Source organism: Polypterus senegalus, chromosome 2, assembly GCF_016835505.1.
Source record: "Polypterus senegalus isolate Bchr_013 chromosome 2, ASM1683550v1, whole genome shotgun sequence".
Lineage (NCBI taxonomy): Eukaryota > Metazoa > Chordata > Cladistia > Polypteriformes > Polypteridae > Polypterus > Polypterus senegalus.
The window spans coordinates 180902495-180926535 of NC_053155.1; the positions used below are offsets into that span (position 1 = coordinate 180902495).

At 37.6% G+C, this 24041-nt stretch overlaps 1 protein-coding gene across 1 annotated transcript; it reads left to right on the forward strand.

Annotated features, from left to right (window-relative positions):
- The first annotated feature begins 3036 nt into the window (after positions 1–3036).
- Positions 3037–15813, forward strand: vgll3 (vestigial-like family member 3). Its single transcript, XM_039744985.1, has 4 exons — positions 3037–3268; positions 4558–4780; positions 8126–8632; positions 14402–15813. The coding sequence occupies exons 1-4, from the start codon at positions 3173–3175 to the stop codon at positions 14443–14445; spliced, it is 870 nt and encodes a 289-aa protein (XP_039600919.1). The 5' UTR covers positions 3037–3172; the 3' UTR covers positions 14446–15813.
- The last annotated feature ends 8228 nt before the right edge of the window (positions 15814–24041 follow it).

The following is a 24041-nucleotide window of genomic DNA, read 5'->3' on the forward strand; positions in this document are numbered from 1 at the left end:
CTGTGTGAGTCTTTCGGCATTTACTCATGTTTTTCTCCCACATGCCAAAGGCAGAGACCTGCTTATTCCAAATCCAAACTGGTCCTGTGTGCATTTCCTTTGAAATGAACTGGCATCCCATCCAGCTGATTCCTGCTTCAGCCCAATGCTACCAGAATGGACAACCTCAATGAAGTAGAGTAAGCAGATCTTATGTTATTTTTTTTGCAGTGCCACCTTCTGAATAAGAGATTTGACTCTAAAGCACAACTTTTTCAGTTCCGCCACTATTGCTAATTCAATGTGTGACTCTGGACAAGTGACCTGCAAGTGATCTACATACAGATGTATGGATACAGCAGTACTACTATGGGCATGGTGTCCTGCCCAGGGATTGTTCCCACCTTTTGCCAAATGCTTGCTAGGATATGCTTCAGCTTCCCTTCAACTCTGCTCTTGATATGTAGGTTTAGAAAAAGGAAGGATAGAGGGATGGACGGAAAGATACAGCTGTACAGTACTGTGACTATGAAATTGTCTTGGGATAGCACTCTTTGAAGATTTGTGCATAAAATTAAGGGTACTTATTTGTTTGTATTAAGCACAGTGCATGAAAGATGTTGACACATCAGAAGTAGTCAAATATTATGAGACAATATCGGGTTGACAAGGGGAGTTACAGGGAAAGAGAGCAGCACCTGAAAAGAAGAAGAGGCCAAGAAAAGTAAAAGTCATAGTTTAAAACTTACAATCATCATTGTTTCTCATGCAGATGGTTAATAAACTCTGGAATAAACTTCTCATCCAAGTTCTATTTTGTACAGTACCCTACTACAATAGGGTGTACAATGTACACTCTTAAAAATAAAAGTACCAGAGTGGTTGTTTAGGGTAAACATTTTTGGTCCCTTAAAGACCCATTCACAGGAAGGTTCCACAAATAACTTCTATTTAATTAGATCTAAAACGGGCTGCCTACAGTAGATAACCATGAATAGACAGTAGCAGATTTGTGAAATACCAGTAGGTCATGATTTTAAAAGGACTCTTGCTGCATACAGTAAAGTCTGGGTTTTCTTTATCTGTTTGTGTCTTGCTAGGTAGCCTACCAAACATTAAAGACTTCAGCTTTTTTTTTTTTTTCTGTATCTAAGTCTGTTGTGCTGGCAGGTGAATTGACTTGACTCAGGGTCACAGTGTCTCAGTGGGGGGATTAGACTGGTAATCTTGTGCTTTTAAAATTCATGTGTATTAATACAATTGAATTCTTATGTCTCCTCAGTAAAGTGACTATAATAGAATACCTACACAAAGACACAACAATGAAAGTTACATACAATATATATTTGGTAGTATTTGTATATAAAGTACATACACCGTGTTTTTAATTATAATATAATATTTATTATTAGGATAGGCTGGTCCATAACCTTACAATATGAATACCTGGATAATACTGGATAAGGAGGAATGAGCTATTGTGAGCCAAAAGCCAACATTTGTTATGACTTTACAAATGTACAAAGATGTCGATCTGTACAGAGTGTAAACAGAACACTGAGGAAGGACATTATTTAATGTTGCTAAATGCTGCTGGGCCTGGCATTGGGACACCACAATCCTGAACTGGAATCAGTGACTTAAATAATTCAAAGGTCTGCAAAATTAAACTCATAAAAAAAAATTGTGGATTATTTTTATTTGCATTTATGAATACAGTGCAGACATAAAAGTAAAACATTTCTATCATATCACAAAACTGAAAACAAATTGCACACTGTATTCATGCATATCATATTTTTCTAAATCAATATAACAAAGATAATATTTAGACAATCTAATATTTTTAACATGTTTAAACATACAGTATATGTAAAGAATGCTGTCCCATTCACAGAGAAAATGGGGGAATTTGTATACCCTGACTGCTAACCCATTAAGAACTTTCCGGTCCCCACATACCGTATAGACCCACGGTGCTCATTGTAGTTACCTTCAAAAAGATCTTCACAGTTCTCATAAGTTTCTTTCAAATGAGCACCAGGTCTTGATGCCTATTGATTACCAATACGCCTCTAATGGCTTCACATGCTGCTACCTGTTGCTGTGTTTATTTCCATCCATATTCTGACCTTTTTATGGAATAAAGCAAGTGTTTTGCTTTAAACATAGATTTTAAAAATTTAATTCAAAGTATCATTAAAATATGATATTGATATATAATTGATTATAGTGTGAAAACAATTTAAAAATATATAATTCACTTTTTGTGAAAAAAATGTCACATGATGGAGAAACATGTTTTTAATTTTTAATTCAGCCCTTAAAATATATAAAAATTACATGAAATACTTTAAACAACTTTTTCAATGTATAACTGTGAGACGGATTAATGGATAAGATACGTGGATGGATACCAGAAACAGATGAATGGATGAAAGTCCAAAGGATATCTTACACAGGACTAAAGCAAGTTAATGTGAAGTGGCTTTTATGTGGACATTGTTTGTTCTCCCCATTTCATTTAATCAGCCTCCACGAACACATTAGTTAGAGCACGAATGTTTACCAGAAACAAGAAACTGAGGCAATAAAGTCACACTTTCGACTGGAAGGGGTTATATTATTTACAATTATAACTGTATAAGAAAATATGCGGGTTACGCAGCTACAGGCTGAATCCCTTCAAATGTTTAGATTTTGAGCAGAGTTGAATATCAATAGTCAGCCATAAGCTCAATAAACACCACTCTACTTAAATGTCTAAATCGAACTGGCGATTATCTTGAAAAAAAAGAGAGAGACAGATAGATTAGTTTTACTTTTCGCACTTACCGGCTGAAAAAATGTGTACATGAGCGCAACAACTCTCGCTGTCCGGGAGGAGCGCACACGTCTTGTTTTGAGCCGCGCTTCCTACTCGGCAATAAGCATTTAACTGTGAGTGCTCTTGAGATCCACGGATCTCTTCAGTGTCAAACTTTGCTCCAATCAGAGAAGCGCTGTCGTGTCCCAGAAAGCCTGCCACTTGCCACTTGCATCCGCACCAGGGTCTTTTGTGTTTATGCTAATAGCACGGCCGCCTGGCCTCACTGTTACAGTATATATGGGCGATGGCAGTCCAGGCAGCACCGCGTTTCTAAAGCTCGTTCCTCGGTGCTGATAGGATTCCGTTCGCCCGGTCCGACGTGCCATGAGTTGCCTGGATGTACTGTGCGGAGCTCGACAGGGTCTGCCTCCATCTGTGCCAGCAGGATTCAAGGAGCAGTACGGACAGCTGGGCCGGCAGGTAGGAAAGCCGATCTCCGTCTTCCGAAGTCTCATCTTTTTACCCGTCCGAATCATCTTGTCTCTGCAATCCCTAGTACGAAGAATCCACACTGATTGCGGTGGTGCCTGATTTGTTCTCCTTCCTTTTGATACGATCTTGACATTTTGCTTCACTGCTTCTCTAGCTAAACTGTATTTTGACAGATCGATTTGAGCTTTTCAGGCTGCACTAACGACATCGCCTGTTAATATGTTGATAGATAGATAGATAGATAGATAGATAGATAGATAGATAGATAGATAGATAGATAGATAGATAGATAGATAGATAGATAGATAATTTTTCATATGCATTGCTGTTTAAAAGCATGAAACTGCACTAAGAATGGTAAACAGGCAAGAACTGTGTAGGCAGTACTTTATAGTGCCTTACAGCACAAGACTCTTCACCTGCTCATTGCAGCGCCACAGTTCATATAAATGAGTAACAGAAAGAAGAAATAAGCATCTGCTGATTTTTAAAGACACTTTTGTGACTATGAGATTTGTGAGTTGCCTGGACATAGGGTTCAAGGCAGAGTCCAGTCCAGGGTGGAATGTGCCAGTCCATTTTATGATAACATTGAACAACGCAGTACTCCAATAAAACTATAAGGTAAATGGTATCCTGCAGAAAACTCAGCATGGACAAGAAAAACTCCATCAAGCATTAAGGCAATTTAGAACAACTGAGGTGATTGTGCTAACTACTGTGGCAAAATACTCAATATATTATGAAATTGTTAGGTTTGAAGTTTATGAAGGTTGTAGTGTTCAGCCTAAGAGTTATTGTCCAGGTTTATTGGATGAATGTCTTGATCAAGCCTAATTCATAAAGTGTTTTTGATTTTAGATACATTCTATAGTCATTTGTCATTATAATTCTGAAATGAATCATTGAACACCTGTACATTGAGCATAATGCTCCCAAAATATGGGAAATGGCTTTGTTGTGAGATTTACTGAATAATTTGATTGTGAATCCTAATGTAATGAGAAGAAAATGACACCTCCTTTTAGCTGACTCTTTAATCTATTAGATCTTACCGTAGAAATACAGTTATCCAAGGCTCTGAATTTCTTCTTTTCTGAAGAAAAACAAAAATTCACAAAAAAAAAAAAACAAAACAATGTAGCTGGATTTTGTCAGACATTATAATACTGGACCTTGGCAGGGCTACTGTCCCATCTGTGAATTGTAACATGTCTAAATGAGCTTTTTAGTATAGTTTGTGAACAAATTCAAAAATAATGTTTCTATTTTTGCAGAGAGGCACAAGGATGCTGGAAGCAGAGGATGCCAAAGATAAACAGGAGACTGAAGCAGAGACAGAGGAGGCCGCCAAGGAGCCTGAGTATCTGAACTCCCGCTGTGTACTCTTCACCTACTTCCAAGGAGACATTGGCGATGTGGTGGATGAGCACTTCACTCGGGCCCTGAGCCAGACCAGCGACTGCCGAGCTGAGCTAAAATGTTCCAAAACATGGAGAGGTCAGTGTACAATTTCAGGGTCTCAGACAACTCTATTTAATCTTCTTCAGGAATTCTGGACCACAAAATCATTGAATGTTTTTGTTTAGTGTTATTCATAGCAGGCATCCTTTTCAGATGATTTAAAAAAAATGTTACACATTGTAGCAGCAAGATCATGCATTGAGGCTGGGATGCTGGACTAAATCAATGCAATATTTAAGCATGATGCAGTTGGGTTAAATCGATAGCACCAATGGCCACTTGTTAATTATTACAGAATAGATCTTGTCCAGGAGGGGTCTGCTCAGTCCTTACCAGTTGAATTATTTATACATTTTCCAACATGCTTATTTTTTTAAAGTGATAAGAAACCATTGTCTACCTCAGCACATTTGAATGCATGGTGAGAACCCAGCCTGACTGGTCCATGGCTAGCCACAGCCCTGCACACACACGCACAGTCATTTACAATGACTCTCCAATTAATCTGAGATTCACATCTTTGGGAGGTGGGAGGAAAAAAAAGCTATGTAGAAATATGGAGAACATGTAGACTTCACACAGAGAGATCTCTGGAGGTATGAGGCAGCAGGATTAACCACTGTGCCACCATGCATTTACCAACTGTTAGACACAAATCATAAATTGATGTCAAATAATTATCATTATACTAAATAAAAGCAAATTATGAATGGTGTGCAAATTAGGTTAATTGCCAATTGAACCATTGGCCCATTGTGATGGGATAGCATGTGTTCTAGGTTTGAACAGATTAAGAAAAGTATGGATGGAAATATATAATCTGTTATGAAATTGTGTGTATTGGTCATTAAATATTCCTCTTTTAGTTGTCCTTAATGAAAACTAAATTATCAAGATCATTATGCATCTGAGTCTGGTAGACTGCACATCCATGTAGGGTAAAGTCCTGGTTTGCAGCCACACTTATCGTCATAGGATAGGACATCCTGTATGTAGTCAGTTATGAAAACCTAAATGAAAAACATCATTGCTTATAGGCTGACTTGACATTCTTCTTGAGAGATGCTAACTGGATGCTACTGGGTCCCTTGCAACCCTGAACTGGTTAGGGATTACAGAACAGATAAATGAATGGGGTGTAGTTGCATTCCTCAAACCCACCTGCTGGACCAGCCTATAGCTGTAAATAGAAAGTAGAGTTACCCGTCAGAAAAGAAGTTGTGCTTAGGAGTGCCGATTAAAAAAAAATGAATGGCCATGATAAGCAATGAGGCTCTATGCAATTTTTTAAATCTTTCTTTCTTTCTTTCTTTCTTTCTTTTTTTTGCACAGAACGTTAATGTAACATTAAGCTCTCCAACCTGTTTAATCCAAAAAAGGTCATGGTAGGACCCGAGCCCTTGCTTGCAGCTCTGAAATAGAATCCACATCCTGAGTAAAGTTTGTTTTGATGTTCACCAGAGTCATATGGTGCTGCTGCCAGGGTGGTCTCAAATAAGCAGGTGTGAGGCAGGCAGTGGAGCTCAGGCTCACTGACCACTTGGGTCACTTGTGCGCAAACACAAACACACACACACACATACAGCCACACACTTACAATAAGACATTATCCTTCATGCATTCTTCTTCAGAACTCCAGTACTATGCATTAAATGTTGGTGTGTGAAAAGTCGGATTTGGACTTTGTGCTTCTCCAGGAACCTTCTGGGTTTTAATGTGAGAGATGTCAGTCAAAGGGGACAGTCTGTGTTTTCTTTGCATGTGTTATTTTTGATTGTTAGCCAGCTTACTTTATTTTACTTATAAACATTAGAATTTATGTTCAATATTTAGGTGGCTTGGACATGTGAAATCACCTACTGTGCACCTCGTGCATGACGGTCTGTCTGAATGAACCAACCTAGTTCCCAGTGAGCTGATTTTGTGGAAATTTGTTCCACCTATTCTTTGAGACAATTTGATAGAAATGTTCAGATTTCGTTTAGCAACTCCCTTTTAGAAGGTGAAAATATCTGTCTTAAAGCAGTCAAACATTCTATGCAACTTTAGTTATCAATTAAGTTACTCTTTCAAATTTGCTGGTTTTCCTCTTTTCAATATATGATAGCCTCTCTTGACATTAAAATAGAGTACATCCACAGTACAAGTTCTTTATACTTCTGCAGGGTCTTACAGATGTTTGGAAACTCACTGTTACTTCAGCAGCACATGGGAGAACATCAAAATAGATTTTAATTTTTAAGTACTTTCTTCAAAAATGTAATGTTTGAGAAAGAGAACCATAATTAATTGTAGAACCTTCACAGCCCACAACTAACCTTAGTACATCAATCGATGCAATGTTTACATCATTTGAGTTGCAATCTGCTGTCTATTAAAGCTGTTTTAATGATCACAAGTCTACTTTATTTGCTTTTTTAACAGCAGGATATTGTTAAATGTTATTAAAAGCATTCATTTTATGTGTTGTACTAATCCATGTAATTACAATCCCTGAGACCTTCTCTCAGGATAAGCAAATATGAAAATAGATGGATTGATGGATGGATGGATGTCACAGTTACTTTTGAGTATGATTTATTTTTACAAATACATTTAATAATCAAAAATAAGGAATCTTTTCTCTTAGAGGAAGATAATAAACAAAAATGTAAAAACAGCTGACTTTCAAAACAGGTAAAGAAGACCCTGAATGCACCGCAAAGTTAGAAAATGCTTACATTTTCTAACTTGTTGCTTTTGAAAGAACACTGCAATAATTTGGTTATTTGTATGCTAACTGTGAGGTAATTACAACAGATAAACAATAGTTTATGTAAATCTCCTGTTCTCCATTGCAGGATGAAAATGTTCCTCCCATTAAGCCCTTTCTTTGTGCAAAATTTTTCTGTGCTAGCTTGGACATTAACCAATGTGTGTAGGGTTGCCGCATGTTGCAGTGCTGCAGTTGAAATTCCTCTTGTGTTGACACCTTCATCCTTATTACCTTTTTACACTTTCTGTAGTTGACACGGTTTCTAGGCCTAGTATTCTGTGTGCATAGTCCTGCGTCAGCCTGACATTATGATGGCTTTTCATGTGCACATATTAGTTGCTTCTTGTAGGTACATTGACATCATGCTGGCACACCATTATATCATACTTTTATTTTGGTGGGTAACATTCTACTGAATATTGATACTGTTTTGAGGAAATTGACTTAGAGAGTTACACAGCAAGTCTAACCTTGCCAGGGTGCTATTTGCAGCTCAGCCCCTTCTCTTCTAAGCAGTAATATTTTTTATCTATGAAAATCAAGTAGCTACAACAGACTAACTGTGCTTCTTTATTTAATCTGCACTATTATGACTGCTCATGTGTGTGTCCCCTTCTGTCTTTCAGATAGCTCACCAGTGCCTAGCAGCCAGTGCACTACTTTCCCTGCATCATTCTGGAGTTCATCATACCAACCACAGGTAGCCCCATGCATTGCTGGAGTTCATACAGATTTCCCAGCTGCAAGCACAACCCCTGCTGTTGCCTTCCATAACTCTGATCCCTTGGGGTGGGGGCACAGCCTTCAGCAGCCATCGCTGGCCAATCCAGCAACTTTCACAGACTCCTGGCATTACCAGCTTGCCTCACAGGCTAGCCCTTCGTACCCACACGTCCATGATGTGTATTCTCACCTGCACCACCACCATCATCAGCACCCCCATCACCTGCTGCACCACAGTCACAGCTCCCATCTGGACCCACGTTACAGCTCCTTGCTAGTCCCTGCTATGCGTGCAGCACATTCCCGGAACTCCACAACTACATGTGACATGACCAAAGGAGATGGCACCTCCACCAGCCAGCCATGGACTGGAACCTTCCAGGGGATGGTTGACATCAGTTTTGATGCAGGTGAGGAGATCAGAGACCAGGATCTGTCTGCCTTGTTATTTTATTTGTTTATTTTTAATCATTTTTAAGGGTGTATTCTTTTCAAACTTAGTTTTCCAGTGATATATATAATTTATGTTTAATCATGGGAACTTGATTTTCAAACTTTTTTAGAAATTGTGATGGATTTAAAGATGGTTTCTGGTGTCACTGAGTTGACCAGGTGAAATACTGAAATACAGCAGGCAAACAAATATTCACATTTTTAAATATCTAATAGATTGTTTCAGTTGGTGCCTGGTCTTTCCTAACAGATGAAAATTGTTCACAGCTTCATGTGAATTACAGGTGTCTGAAAATGATATATATATATATATATATATATATATATATATATATATATATATATATATATATATATATATATATACACTGGGGGCTCTGCCCCCTGCTCACTTCACTCGCCCACCCCCGGGTTTGGTTTACCGAATATACAATTTAAAGAGATTGTTATTTTCATGGGAATTGTTACATATGCATTATTTTCACTTTTACTTTAAAACTTTTTGTAAATACAATACTTGTCCTTTATTTCCGGCTCCGGGCGTGGTTAAATCTTTCTTGCAGGACGTATAACGCTGCTCGTGTTGTGAAGGGAGGGCAGCCGAACGCACACTAAGGAGATGCTGTCTTTCTGCTGCTCCTGCATGTTCTTTTTGTCGCGCTGCACGTCGATCGTTCAAAAGCCTGTACTGCAGCTGTCCTTTTGCCACTTTGCGTCTCTACCGCTCACGTTGTGAAGGGGGGAGGTGGCTTAACGCACCCTAAGGATTTGCAGTCGGATCATCTCCTGGCTTGTTTCTGCTGGCGAGCTGTGTTTTCTGCTTGTCGCGCTTTGCGTTGATCATTTCAAAGCCTGTACAGCAGCTGTTCTTTTGCCACTTCGTGTCTCTGTCACTCTTGTTGTGAAAGGGGGTGGGGGCTGAATGCACGCTAAGGAAAAGCAGTCGCATCATCTGCTGGCTACCTGCTGCTGCTGCTGCTGGTAAGCTGCATGTTCTGCTTGTCACTGTTTTAAGAGCTGGGAGCACATGATGTTTTTCTGTCAAAGGCATTCCAACAAATGCTTGGTTAGATGTCCTTGAACTTGTTTAAATGTGGTCTCACTGCCTTGTCTCACGTGACGTTAAAGTGTCTCTCGCGGGACGTCAAATTGTCTTCGCATGATGTTGAAGTGTCTCTCGCGCGGATGTCAAATTGTCTTCCAAGAAGATCACATCTCGTCTCCTTAGTCTCCCTTCCAGGATTTATTTTTATAATATATAACATATATATTAAAGAAAAAGAAAGAGTCAAAATGTCATTTATTCTATCCCTTTTATAGTCTGTTGTGTTGAGTGGTAATGACAGTGAGTTTTCATTAACTTTCTAAAGTGTCTTATTATGGTGTTTGCTGTGAAAGAACTATCCACCTAGTCCTTCGGAAACATATTTAATCCAGTAAAGATCTGCAGGGAGCTGGACGTTACCCTGGCAGTGTCGGACTCAAGCCAGACATCCAGTCTTCTTGCACAGCCAAAGTTTCTTGCCAAATTAACCTATTAATCTTTTCGTTATAATTCTAAAACAAAGCACTATATAAGTTATCTAATATACAAAAATGATCATACATATCCAATCCATACCTAAAAACTGGATTTATCGCACCAACAAGTGTAATTTAAGAAAAGTTATGGATATATAAGGTGGTCCAGATCTAATAATGCAATTTTCAATATGCTATAACAATGTGTAATGCTGGATGTTGGAGGAATTTGGACCGCCTGCAGTGCATGGGAACACAATCTCCCAAATCAACGAAATGTTTGACCGGACTGGTAGCGCCAATCACCCGAAATTGTATTGTTTTCCTGCATTGCATTAAGAGTTGCATAATTAGATCTGGACCACCTTGTAGTTTACTGTCTATAAGCTTTTGACACATTTTTAAAATGTCTAAACCCAAATCTGTCCCTGTGTGCAACAAATACTGTATATACTTTTGCCAGTAATCTAGATTCATTAAATGTTATCAAAAATAAAGAATATAAATGCACAATTGTATTTAGGATTAAGGAAAATAAGCTCTCTATAGCAGTGTAAGCCATGCTGTAACAATAGATAGATAGATAGATAGATAGATAGATAGATAGATAGATAGATAGATAGATAGATAGATAGATAGATAGATAGATAGATAAGATAGATAGATAGATAGATAGATAGATAGATAGATAGATAGATAGATAGATAGATAATTACTTTATTAATCCCAAAGGGAAATTCACATAAATATTTTACTGTTATAGTACTTGGAGTGCTTTCAGGTCAGGTTGGGGAGCATGCACTGGTACAGCACATTGCTGCACCCACCACATGATGGAACAGCTCGAGCTTCTGGTTGGCATCCCTCCAGTTAGACACTCAGTCCAGTCCCACCCTCCAAAAATGACCATCCATCTGCCACAGCCATGTGTTACGTGGGCATCCCCTTGGCCTGGTTTAGCTGCTCGGGTCTTCAACAATGCAGATTCTGTGAGCCAGATCACCCTCAGGGAATCACACCACATGGCCACAGTGCTGTAACTGATGCTCCCTCACAATGCAGGTAATGTGCCTCATCTAGGACTCCATGACCAACCACTCATTCCACACAAAGTCAAACCAGCGGTACCTAAGGATTCTCCAAAGAGGCACAGTACCAAAGGAGTCTAGACTTTTTTTAGTGACCTGAAATGCATTCATGTCTCGCAACCATATAGTAAAACAGGAAGCACCAGGACTCTAAAGACTTGGACCTTCGTCCTTTTGCAAAGATATCGGGAGCGCCACACACCCCTTTTCAGCAACCTCATGACCCCCCATGCTCTCTCAATCCATCTACTGACTTCATAGTCAGTAGAAGTCGAACAATACATCTTCACAAATCAATTGCTGATTTGCTCATCTTTACACTATAGACAGCATTTCACATACTGGTGTACAGTACACTTAAAACAATATAACATTTTCCAACCCGCTTAAGGCAGATCAGAGCTGCTAGGAGACAAACATACCCTACTAACATTATATGCAAGACAGGAATCAGCCCTGGACAAAGTGCCAGTCACACACCCAGCCACGCTGGTATAATATATAGTACAATATAACATTTAGGATAATTTTGATTGTGCTTCTCAATTCACTATGGCAATCTTTCCATATGCGAATAAAAATAGCATGATACCTGAGATCATTTATGTAAAGACACAGGGAAAAGTAGATCCAGCAACATTCTCTCAGGGTGAATCACATACTCGAGGACATCGACAATCAGTGGAAATTGAAGAGAAGTGCATCTAAATCTTTCTCACAGGACGTATAACGCTGCTCATGTTGTGAAGGGGGCGGCGGGGGGCGGCATTTCTTTACGCAAAGAATTGTGGGACTCTGGAACAAACTACTGAGATGTGTAGTTAAAACAAAAACCTTGACAACCTTTAAGAAGAATCTGGATGAGATATTGGGACAGCTTAGCCATTAGCTAAACAAATGGGCTTGATGGACTCCAAGACCTCCTCTCGTTTGTCACATTTCTTATGTTCTAGGGTTTCTTATTAACTATTATCTTTGCTTTCAATCAGCTCTGTTTGTTACATTTCCTTGATTTATCATCAATTATAAAACAAAGGAAAGAAAAAGCCAAACATTCTCTCTATTTGTTGATTCTGTAGCTTTAATAAGTACAGTAGTATCTTTTTACCCTGTTAATGGAATCAAATATTTGACATCAAAATTCAATTCCTTCCCTGGTAAAAAAAAATCTGTTTAGACTAAAAAAACAGACATTGATGAAAGTTTAGATGTCCCATTAAATTTCTTAATATTGAAAATGTTGTGCTTACTGTGTCTGTTGTATTGTCTATTTATTTTAAATGATTTTTGCCAGTAATCTACCTTCATAATTTGTCTTAAGTTACACTTTTTGGTGCAATACATGCTGTTTTTGTCTTCCTATTGATTGTTAATTCTTAACTTATAATGGTTATTTGTTTGTTTAACTTCAATCAAATGTAATAAAAAACATGTAAACAATTATCAAAAACCTGGTAGTCAACTCACACCTCACTTCATTAGACTAAACTTAGTGGAAGGTCATCTTGCAGAAGGAACACAAGTTTCTGTCCTGACTTAAAATTCAAAGTTGTATTTAAGGTAAGGAAACTAAAGTTTGTGCAGCTCAGTTGATTGATTTTACTACTACCTTATGGCTCTGGGATATTATTGTGATCCTCAGTGTGTCCTTTGTTTGTGTGGTATTTACTTGTTCTTTCGATGGTCATGCACAGTTTATCCAGGAAGTCCTAGTTTTTTTTCAACATCTCAAAGGTTTTCATGTTTGGTTGTTTACTAACTCTGAGTTAACTAAATGTGCTTGATCTCTCCCTTGCATCAGAACCTGGTGAGATAGTCTCCACTTCCAGCAGTTCTGCAGTGCAAAAGTCTGTTAGGGAAATGGACAGCTGGATAGATTGATTTTGCTGGTTGGATTGATTTTGCTGGTTGGATAGATTGATTTTGCTTTCGGACCCACTGGTATGAGAAAACCCCCACATCTGATATACTGTACTGTTCAAGCCATCTTGATATCTAGTTATGTAAGATGTCATGCTTTTTGCTGTTCCCCCATATTCCTGGCTTTCTAGTCCTGAAAGGTCCTTATTTTTGGGCCATGTTAGGCCATATTTTGTGCAGAAAATCTCACCCTTATAATAAAGAGTAAGCCAATAGATGTCTTAAAAAATTATCAAAGGGACTTGATTTGTGCAAGCTACATCAACAGACCCCAAAGGTTCACCCCTAAAAGTATATGAGATGTTTAAATTGCTCATTTTCACAAAACCTCAAAAAATGTTGAGTGTTGTTTTACGCTATTAGCTGATCACGAATATGATAATATTTGTGATATTTGATTCTCTACCAGTGGTCCTAGCCCTATAAGAGCCATTCCCAGAAGGTTGAAAATGACAAATTTCAAACATAAGCATGTGAGAGAATCTGTTTCAAAGTCAGTGATTACGAATATGATTGTATTTTTGACTTTTGATCCTTTATTAGGGATCTAACCCTTTGTATACATTTATCAAAGGATAAAAAGGGCACATTTCTATTACAACTGAGAATATATAGACTTTAAACTTTTACATTCTAGCACACATTTTATTATTTCAAATATCAGACTCAGCTGCTCTTCTTTTTTATATTTTTTCCTATATAAATATCATACTGTACATTGGACTAATAGTCATATATGTTTTTTCTTCACAAACCTCATTAGAAATTCAATTAACATCATATGCCCTTTACATTAGTTCAAGTTGAACTAATAATACTGTTGAAAATGATCTCTTTCCTGCGGTGGGTTGGCACCCTGCCCAGGATTGGTTCCTGCCTTGTGCCCTGTGTTGGCTGGGATTGGCTCCAGCAGACCCCCGTGACCCTGTATTCGGATTCAGCGGGTTAGGAAATGGATGGATGGATGGATGGATGATCTCTTTCTTTAAATTTTAAGACAAGGAGAGAGGTTCTTCTTAAATACCAAATCTTCTTTTAAACTTCTGTCGAAATGATGGGTTTGCATCTGCCATTAGATATATCTGCCACAGACGTTCTTACTATTACTATTTGGATTAGCATATTCTGTCTGACTCTAGAAATGTTAACAATGACTCCTCTTACTATTTGCGTCTCTTCTGTTTCTTTTTTTCCCAGCATTTACACATCCAGATGCAGGGAAGGGAGCCGGATGGTTCTGACTAGAACCCTAATGTGCTTTGTCGATGCTTCAAAGTGAGCAGCACTCCCAAGATGGAATACAGCGTAGTGCTTTCTCCTTTCCATTGTCAGCTTTTGAGTATCATGAGAAACAGGAACCACAAAACAAAGTGAAAAAAAAAAAATCAAAGCTGAAGAAGAAAGATAGAGACCAGCTGCAAGTTATCCTTCTGAGACAGAAGAGAAGAAGAGAAGAGCATGCCAGCAAAGGACGAAAATGTTTATTTTTAAGCTAAATGTATTTTTGTATAGAATTTAGAAATCCTATGGCCCATTGAGGTATATATTTTTGGTGAAACACTATTATATAAAATTCAAGCCTATTATTGAATATTTTTTTCATTTGTCCTGAAAAGGTTTGTGCCATAATGGCGCCTGGCTAGACGTTTCCTTACTGGCACTGTCAGCATGTTCACATGCATTTTGCAGCTGCTTGATGTCAGTATTCATCTCATGCCAATTTTTTTTCTTTTCTGTATAAACATTCTATCTCTGAGACAAAAAGGTATATAGACATATTATATTCTATTCATCTGATTATTTTTCTCATAAAACATTGCTCCTTCTCTATCGCAGGTGAAATTTTGTAGTTTATTCTGCTATACATAAATGTCTAAATGTGTCTGCAATGCAGGATTTTTCATCTGCCAAATGATTCATAGAGAAATTATATTTTATATTCAATTTCAGGATTCTTTTAATGCTGCTGTTTTCACTGACTGGGCTAATTAATGCTGTTTGTAGAAAGGGGAAGCTGTATCTGAAGAAAAATTCACAAGTATGCCATTGTGGGCAGCAGTAGGGTAGTCTGCTGGAGCCAAAGGTTAAATTCTCCTGCCCTGCACTGCAAATTACTGTGTAATGTGCTCTGTGGTCATTATAAAAGGTGTTATAGTAAAAAAAAAAGAAAGTCACAGAGTTTTTGGCTGATATATAGCATCTTTCTAGGTGAATGCTACTATAATACAATGTCATACATTGTTCATGCATTGTTGCTTTCTGTAGTTTGATAACATTTAGAGTACAAAATATTTTCTGTTTTCTAGTAAAGGCACTACATTCATCGTCCATATCCACTGAATGTATTTATAGGGTTGTTAAGTGGCTGGAGTCTTACTCTGGTATCATCATCCAACCTAGTCTATTGTAAGACACACTGACCCTTACATCAGCACGGGGGGCACATGCAGGCTGTCAGTCACAGAGAGTGACTAAGCAGGGATTGAAACCCAGTAACCACTAACAGAACAGAGGGGAAACATAAACAGATAGTATTACACTCAGTATGTGTGTGTGTGACTATGTTTACCTGTATATGTAGTAAACATACGTATATTGTGTATATATTTATATATGTATACACATAGGCACATATACACACACGTAAATATACTGTGTATGTGTATATATACACATATATACATACATATACTGTATATTGTACTGCTGCTGGAAACTAGATGAGAGCACAGCGAGAAATGGGTGGGGTAGTGATCAGGTCACCTTGTTTAGCCAGATGGCGATTAGGGCTCAAATATAACAAAACGAAAATAGCATGCCAAGAATTAATTTCAGAGCCCTGTCCTTGTTGATCATCAGGTCAGAATGCAATGACACCTTCCTGGAGTGACTTGTTTTAATATTGTTGGGACCATAAGGGATGGAGCCTTCTAGGGGCTTTGAGGTCATGGATAGGCATCCTCCTTGGCTGGCTGTTCAATGCTGCAAGGAACGGAGAAGATGCTGTCAGAGTCAGCACTTCCTCTTGTCCCAGGGTGGTTGTGTTTACGAGAGACCAGAAAGTGGTCCCCAGGCACACATGCGTGACAATATATACCAACCCTAGATTGGTGCAAGCAGGTCTGAGAGAGCGTATGTATTACTGCGTAATGTAAATGTGTCATTTTTATGAAAGAGATCATATAATATTTACATATAACACCTTTCCTGTCATGGTTATGTAGTATCAAATGATCTCGTTTACAGTATGAGTTGAGTTTTTTTATATAAAACATGTTTCCCATTTCTGTGAGGAGTGCCATACAAAATTAAGACTAAATTTTTTCAGACTTCATTCAGTATATAGTGCCTTTTCTGGTGAGTGCCTTGCCTTTGTGGTACAAACTGTACACTGTTTCTTTTTTTTATTGTGGACTGCTGCATTACATCCTTTGAAATTTGTATGAAAAAATCTTCATGGTTTATTTCTAGTGACTTTCATTGTGGTCACTGTAGTTATAATTCGACTGAGTCACTTTGCAATACTGCTTATTGGGAAAGGAGTCATAGATGATATTATTTTAACAGTGTTTTAAATATTTTTGATATATCTAAATGTAATATTTATAGGCTCCTGTAAAGGATTGGGAGTTGACATAAACAGCTGTTGGATCGGTACTGCCTGAAACAGGCCTGCCCTCAGGCCTGCTGGTCCTTTGTAGGCCTTCATGGATCCCATCATTTGCTACATCAAGGTGTTCAATGTCCTGTGTTTTAGCAGTGCATTTGCTCATCTGTGCCACCAGTATTGTGTAACATTTACTCTTATTAAAATGAATTTCATTTTTATTTTTTCTTGTAGAGTCACTTTGTGGATCTTCTTTGACTTATTTGTTCAGTGTTTCAAGCCACTGCTCTTATACAGCATGCGGTTGTGAATGTTTTGTAAAGTAAGCTGTACATTTGTTTTTGTCAATAAATAGAGTTTTACCTGTTTTCAGAGTATCTGTTGTCACTTAGTCACAAGCGTGAAGTCGCTTTTTACTGTTTCTTGGGGAGTTTATCTGGAAGCTGATCACATGTGTTTGTTATGATAGCAGCAGTTTTCTAGTACCTTCAATGAATACCCCTGTATGAGATTAAAATGGTCTGTTTCCTGTACACCATTTCTCCCTTTCATAACAGAGCCTGACTGTTTCTTTTGGTCACACTTGCGGACAGCAGCAGTAGGAGTTTTTTGACAACTGGCATCGTCCTTTTAGCTTTTTAATGGCATCCTGCAGCTGACTAGCAGCGGAGATCAGTTGTTGCTATCCCACCAAAGTACCATAGAGGCTGAGAAAGGCTACACATATTGAATTTTTAGTTTGCTGCCAAGCTCCAGTTTGCCTGGACAGTTAATCGCTTGTTCATTTGCCACAACTTTAAATCATTGGTGCGTTATATTGGCACTCCACAAAGTTATTTTGTTAACCTCTTGTGAAGAAAAACACTTGACAGAAATGTTAATGAACACCAAAGTGCTTGAACGTCTACATCAGAAGTGGTCATGGAGATAATATGGCCATTATTTAACTGAGGAAATTAAAATTAACCAATTAATTAAATGGGTCATATTGGAGAATTCTTAGCTAAAGCCAATTTAACCACCTGCTCATAATTTCTGAATTTTTTTTCGTACTGATAGAAAAGTGAGAGCTTTGGTTATGAGTTTTATTTTGTGGAAGGATTAATTGGACTTTATCCTGTCTTTAAATTTATTATAGTTACTTACTCTGAACAGGTATCTATCCACTGTAAAGAAGGAGTAGTTTGATATTCCTTCATGATGGTTTACAGGGTCAAGTTAACACTCTGACAACTCACATGGGCATATGGAGGAACTCTTCAACGCTAAAAGGAGAATCACTGTCTTTATTGTCATCTATATACTATAATTGCAGCATTGGTATATATCCCAAAGTACACCTAGCACCTATCTATCTATCTATCTATCTATCTATCTATCTATCTATCTATCTATCTATCTATCTATCTATCTATCTATCTATCTATCTATCTATCTATCTATCTATCTATCTATCTATCTATCTATCTATCTATACACACCATACATATTTTTGTAATGCAAGCTGAGCTCCATATGACATATATACCACTTTCTTTTAATTTAATATTGTTTCTTTGTATCAGTATACTGCTGCTGGATTATGTGAATTTCCCCTTGGAAATCTATCTATCTATAGAAAATTATTTACAGTTTTGTAAATAATTTTACAATTTGCTACATGAGTTAGCTGAAATTTCAATTAATATTTTACATGCTTAAACAAGTGATCTTTTATCAAACTTTTATTAGGCTCTAAATATGGATAGCTATTCAAAAGTTGAGAAAAAATAGTGCTGGACTATATAAGTCTGAACCCACTGCAATTATCTATCTGATTCACAAAGGCTTATTCTCACCTGGACAAAGCTGACAGCACCATGAGGATGATATTTTTCAGTTTACCCAGCACCTTCATAAACATCCAGCCATCCCTGTTATGGGGTAAGTTCAGATGAAGATGGGTGAGCCTATGATGTCCTGGATAACAAACTGTCTGTCAGACAGAGCAACACTGGAACACCACAAGGAACAGTCCTGTCACTCTGTGCACCTCAGACTATAAATATAACACCAGGTCATGTCACTTGCAGAAATTATTAGATGATTCTGCACTTACGGGGTGTATCAAGAAGGGGGATGCGACAAAATATAGAAGCCCTTTGTTTCTTAGTGAAAAAGGTAATTGTCTGCACCTTAACATCAGCAAAACCAAGGAACTGGTTATAGGCTTTCACTGCAGCAAAGAGCCTCTATGTCCAGTCACTGTTCAGGGAGTGGAAGTGGAGGTGATGCACTCCTACAAGTACTTGGGGGTCCACATTAAAGCAGACTGGACTGCTCTGGGAACACAGAGGAGCTATATAAGAAAGAACAGAGCAGACTTTTTTTCCTTAGGAGACTGAATTACTTTAATGAGGATGATGATGATATCTTTCACACGTTCTACAACTCTGTGATGGCCTGTGCCAATTTCTACACTGTGTTGTGCTGGGCTGGTACTTCAATAGATGCCTACCCAATCAACAAGCTAATTAAAAAGGCTCAGTTACGGAACACACCCTGGAGTCCTTAGAGGTATTAGTGAAGGACAGAATCAAAACAAAACTGAGTGCCATTTTGAACAATGCTGCACATCCTCTCTCTCACTAACACTGATGACTTTCAGCCAATGAATTATTCAGCAGAAGTGTGTCAAGAAATGCTACTGGGGCTCCTTTATACCAACAGCAAATGTCTACATAATGCCATTCTGTAATTGTGACAGCCAAGTCAAACGTTTTCTTTGCTTTTAATTTTGTTTTTTTCATTTGCTCATTCTGGTGTGAGTTCAGACCATAGGGTGTGCATATATACTGTGTATTTATTATCTATCCATTTATGTATTTTTTATTTACAGAATTACAGAAATTTTCTACCCTTCTTAAGTAAAATTCTAGAGAAGGCAGTAATTATGCAGTTAAACGACCACTTAAGTAAACATGCTATTCTAGATAAATTTCAGTCAGGTTTTAGAACAAATCACAGTACAGAAACTGCACTCGTTAAAGTAGTAAATGACTTGCGAGTAAATACAGACAGAGGCCATTTATCTGTTCTCACCCTCTTAGATCTGAGTGCCGCGTTTGATACCATTGATCACAATATTCTTAGAAATCGCCTTAGTCAATGGGTGGGCCTCGCTGGCAGTGTCTTAAATTGGTTTGAATCCTACCTGGCAGGGAGAAAATTCTTTGTTAGTTGTGGTAATCACAACTCAAAGACGCATGATATTCTATATGGTGTTCTACAAGGCTCTATCATGGGTCCGCTTCTAAATCTATATGCTCCCGTTAGGTCAGATTATCTCAGGTTACAACGTGAGCTACCACAGCTATGCTGATGACACACAGCTGTACTTATCAATAGCACCTGATGACTCCGACTCGCTCGATACACTAACACAATGTCTTACTGGTATTTCTGAATGGATGAATAGTAATTTTCTCAAACTAAATAAAGAGAAAACTGAAATTTTAGTAATTGGCAATAATGGATTCAATGAGGTTATCAGAAATAAACTTGACGCATTAGGATTAGAAGTTAAGACGGAAGTAAAAAACTTAGGGGTAACCGTTGACTGTAACCTGTATTTTAAATCACATATTAATCAGACCACTAGGACAGCATTTTTTCACTTAAGAAATATAGCAAAAGTTAGACCTCTTATATCATTGAAAGATGCTGAGAAATTAATTCACGCTTTTGTTTTCAGTAGACTGGATTACTGTAACGCACTCCTCTCAGGACTACCCAAAAAAGACATAAATCATTTGCAACTAGTGCAGAATGGAGCTGCTAGAATCCTAACTAGGAAAAGAAAATCCGAGCACATTTCTCCTGTTTTGATGTCGCTACACTGGTTACCTGTGTCTTTCAGAATTGACTTTAAAATTCTTCTTATAGTTTACAAAGCCTTAAATAATCTCGCTCCATCTTATATATCGGAATGTCTGACACCCTATATTCCAAATCGTAACCTTAGATCTTCAAATGAGTGTCTCCTTACAATTCCAAAAGCTAAACTTAAAAGAAGTTGTGAGGCTGCCTTCTGCTGCTATGCACCTAAAATCTGGAATAGCCTGCCGACAGGAATTTGCCAGGCTAATACAGTAGAGCAGTTTAAAATACTGCTGAAAACACATTACTTTAACATGGCCTTTTTATAACTTCACTTTAACTTAATACTGATACTCTGTATGTTCAGTTCATCATAATAACTATTCATGGTGGCTCTAAAATCTGTACTGACCCCAACTCTCTCTTCTGTTTCTTTTTCCGGTTTCTCTGAGATGGCAGCCTGCGCCACCACCAACCTACTCAAAGCACCATGATGCCCCAGCACTGATGGACTAAAAGCCAGAATTCCACGTGATCATCATCATCATCATCATCATCAAGTCCTTCCGTGAAAACCATAAATACAAAGAGGACTGTTTCATTTATGTTAGGTAGATTGCCCAGAGGGGACTGGGCGGTCTCATGGCCTGGAATCCCTGCAGATTTTATTTTTTTCTCCGGCCGTCTGGAGTTTTTTTTGTTTTTTCTGTGCTCCCTTTCCATCGGACCTTACTCTTATTCTATGTTAATTAATGTTCACTTGTTTTATTTTCTTACTGTGTCTCTTATTTTTCTATTCTTCATTATGTAAAGCACTTTGAGCTACATTCTTTTGTATGAAAATGTGCTATATAAATAAATGTTGTTGTTGTTGTTAAAAAGCCAAAGTGCAAACACTCTGACAACTCACATGGGCATATGGAGGAACTGTTCAATGCTAACAGGAAAATCACTCTCTTTATGGACTCATCTATATAGTATAATTGCAGCATTGGTACATATCCTAAAGTACACCTAGTATCTATCTATCTATCTATCTATCTATCTATCTATCTATCTATCTATCTATCTATCTATCTATCTATCTATCTATCTATCTATCTATCTATCTATCTATCTATTGTTACAGCATGGCTTACACTGCTATAGAGAGCTTATTTTCCTTAATCCTAAATACAATTGTGCATTTCTATTCTTTATTTTTGAATACCTTTAATGAATCTAGATTACTGGCAAAAGTATATGCAGTATTTGTTGCACACAGGGACAGATTTGGGTTTAGACATTTTCAAAATGTGTCAAAAGCTTATCTATCTATCTATCTGATACCCCGGTATCAATCAGATACTACTTACATTCTTTTTTTTTTTATTTTATTAATTTTATTAACATCAAATAACATTCCATACAAATAACTAAAGTTTTACAAAAATAGGTTCGAAACAAATCAACCCCCACCTCTGAGAAAGAGAGCTAGGCCAGCAAAGTAAAACTTTAAGCTAGTAAAAATAAGTAAATAGATAAATTAATAAATGAATAAAAATAAATAGAATAAAAAAAGGGAGAGAATCTGCTTCCTCAATTTAAATGCTTATTCTAAAATGTTATTAATTAGATCCTGCATGTAGAATGTACTATATACAGTACATTCCACATACATGCTTAATGCTGCCTGGTATGCATTATTCACGTTGTGCGTTGCATCATGCCTCAACATATGTGCTCATGTATTGCAAGCTCTATATGAATGAATGCATTGTATTTGTGCGTGCATTGAAATGATAGTGAGCATGGAAAAAATTAATTTTCATTGCTGCTGGCAATGAGTGCAGCTCACAACAGTCAGCCGTCAGAAGTAATCACAACACAATAATAAGTTCTAGAAGATGCATTTTTCCAAAATAACACCTCCACTATTTCTCAGCCAGAAACTATGAATAATTGGTTAATCACTTTGTAATTTCACTCCATTTTTTAATTTCATTTACTTAATGTCATGAATACTGTATGATGCTTGTTTTTTATACTGGTCATTTTTTTCAATATTATCATTTTCATAATTTCATTTAATTTACTGTACATAATGTGTTACTTTTTGTTGGTGGTTTTGCATAAAAAGGTTATGTAGTTTTCATTCATTCTAACACCACTGCAAGGAAAATTAATAGAAAATCAGACAAAATTTTGACTCAGTATTTAGTCCCTGATGAACTAGGTAAATGTACTTCCAGTACCTTCAAAGTAGGAGGCCTGTGGGCAGCTCGCAGTGGGAGGTCCTTGTCAGCTGCCCTGGGTATTTCTTTGCAATTAGCTGATGTCTCTGCAATACGTGACTCAATAATAAGCGCATTTTACGTTTGGTGCAGGCTTAACTAGTATACTGTATTTCATGGTGAGTCTTATTCAAACCGTATCATAAAGAAAGCTGAAGCTCATAACTGCCATAACACTTTCCTGTGAAAGTCCTCACTCCATAATGGACAACGAGGCGGAGTTATAAAAAAAACAAAATCAGAAATGGGGTAGGTGGCAGTCAACAGTAGAAAAATACCGATGAGCTCAGCTCCTTAATTACAGTTTCCTCTCTCACAACAATAAATCTAGCATATTTCTGAATCAATAATATGAATCACTACTGTTTCCTCTGTGCTAGAAGTTTCAGGCAACCAAATGTAACCCATCTGCAGAGAGTAAGATGGGGGGTGCATGTACTCAAAGACTTGCAGCTGTCACAGCGTGTCTCAAATAAAGTATGAGTGTCAGAGATCAAGTGCTACAGAGCCACGTAATGAGTAATGGAGAGGGGTAGAGAGAACAGATGAGAAAAAGGAGTCCAGTAGATGCAAACAAACTGGATAAGGATGGAGCTAAAGAGAGGTAAGGGAAGAAGAGAATGGTGACCCAGACCCAAGTGATTTAGATGACAAGCACTGACTGAAATAATAAATTAACAACTGTGTATTCCATAGTGTCATAAACGTAATTACATTCTAGAATAGTAAGATTTATACTCTCCTCCATCAGGAAGAAGCCTAAAGGAGCACATTATAATAAAGCACTGTTGAAAATCTTCAAATGCTTGCAGGACACAGTTAAACTATTGCAATCCTGCTCATCTCTTTCCACACAGTGGTGTCACTATTCATTGGAAAACAGATCTTAGTTATAGCAAGATATTCTCTCACAAAAGAGAGGGCCATTGTGTTGAGTGTGAACTGCTTCCATCATTACCTTCCCATTTGCTTCACCAACAAGCTTCCTGTCAGCTAAATCCCAATACATTGTTCTTGACATCTTACTACATACGGAGGAATCATGGCCTTGAAACAGTGTTAAAAAAGTTTCATTTTTTTATTTGCTAATATCAAGAAA

Coding starts and splice junctions, on each gene's coding strand:
- vgll3 (XM_039744985.1), top strand. CDS start 3,173: ATGAGTTGCCTGGATGTACTGTGCGGAGCTCGACAGGGTCTGCCTCCA. Junction 3,269..4,557: donor ACGGACAGCTGGGCCGGCAG/GTAGGAAAGCCG, acceptor CTATTTTTGCAG/AGAGGCACAAGGATGCTGGA. Junction 8,633..14,401: donor TGACATCAGTTTTGATGCAG/GTGAGGAGATCA, acceptor TTTTTTTCCCAG/CATTTACACATCCAGATGCA.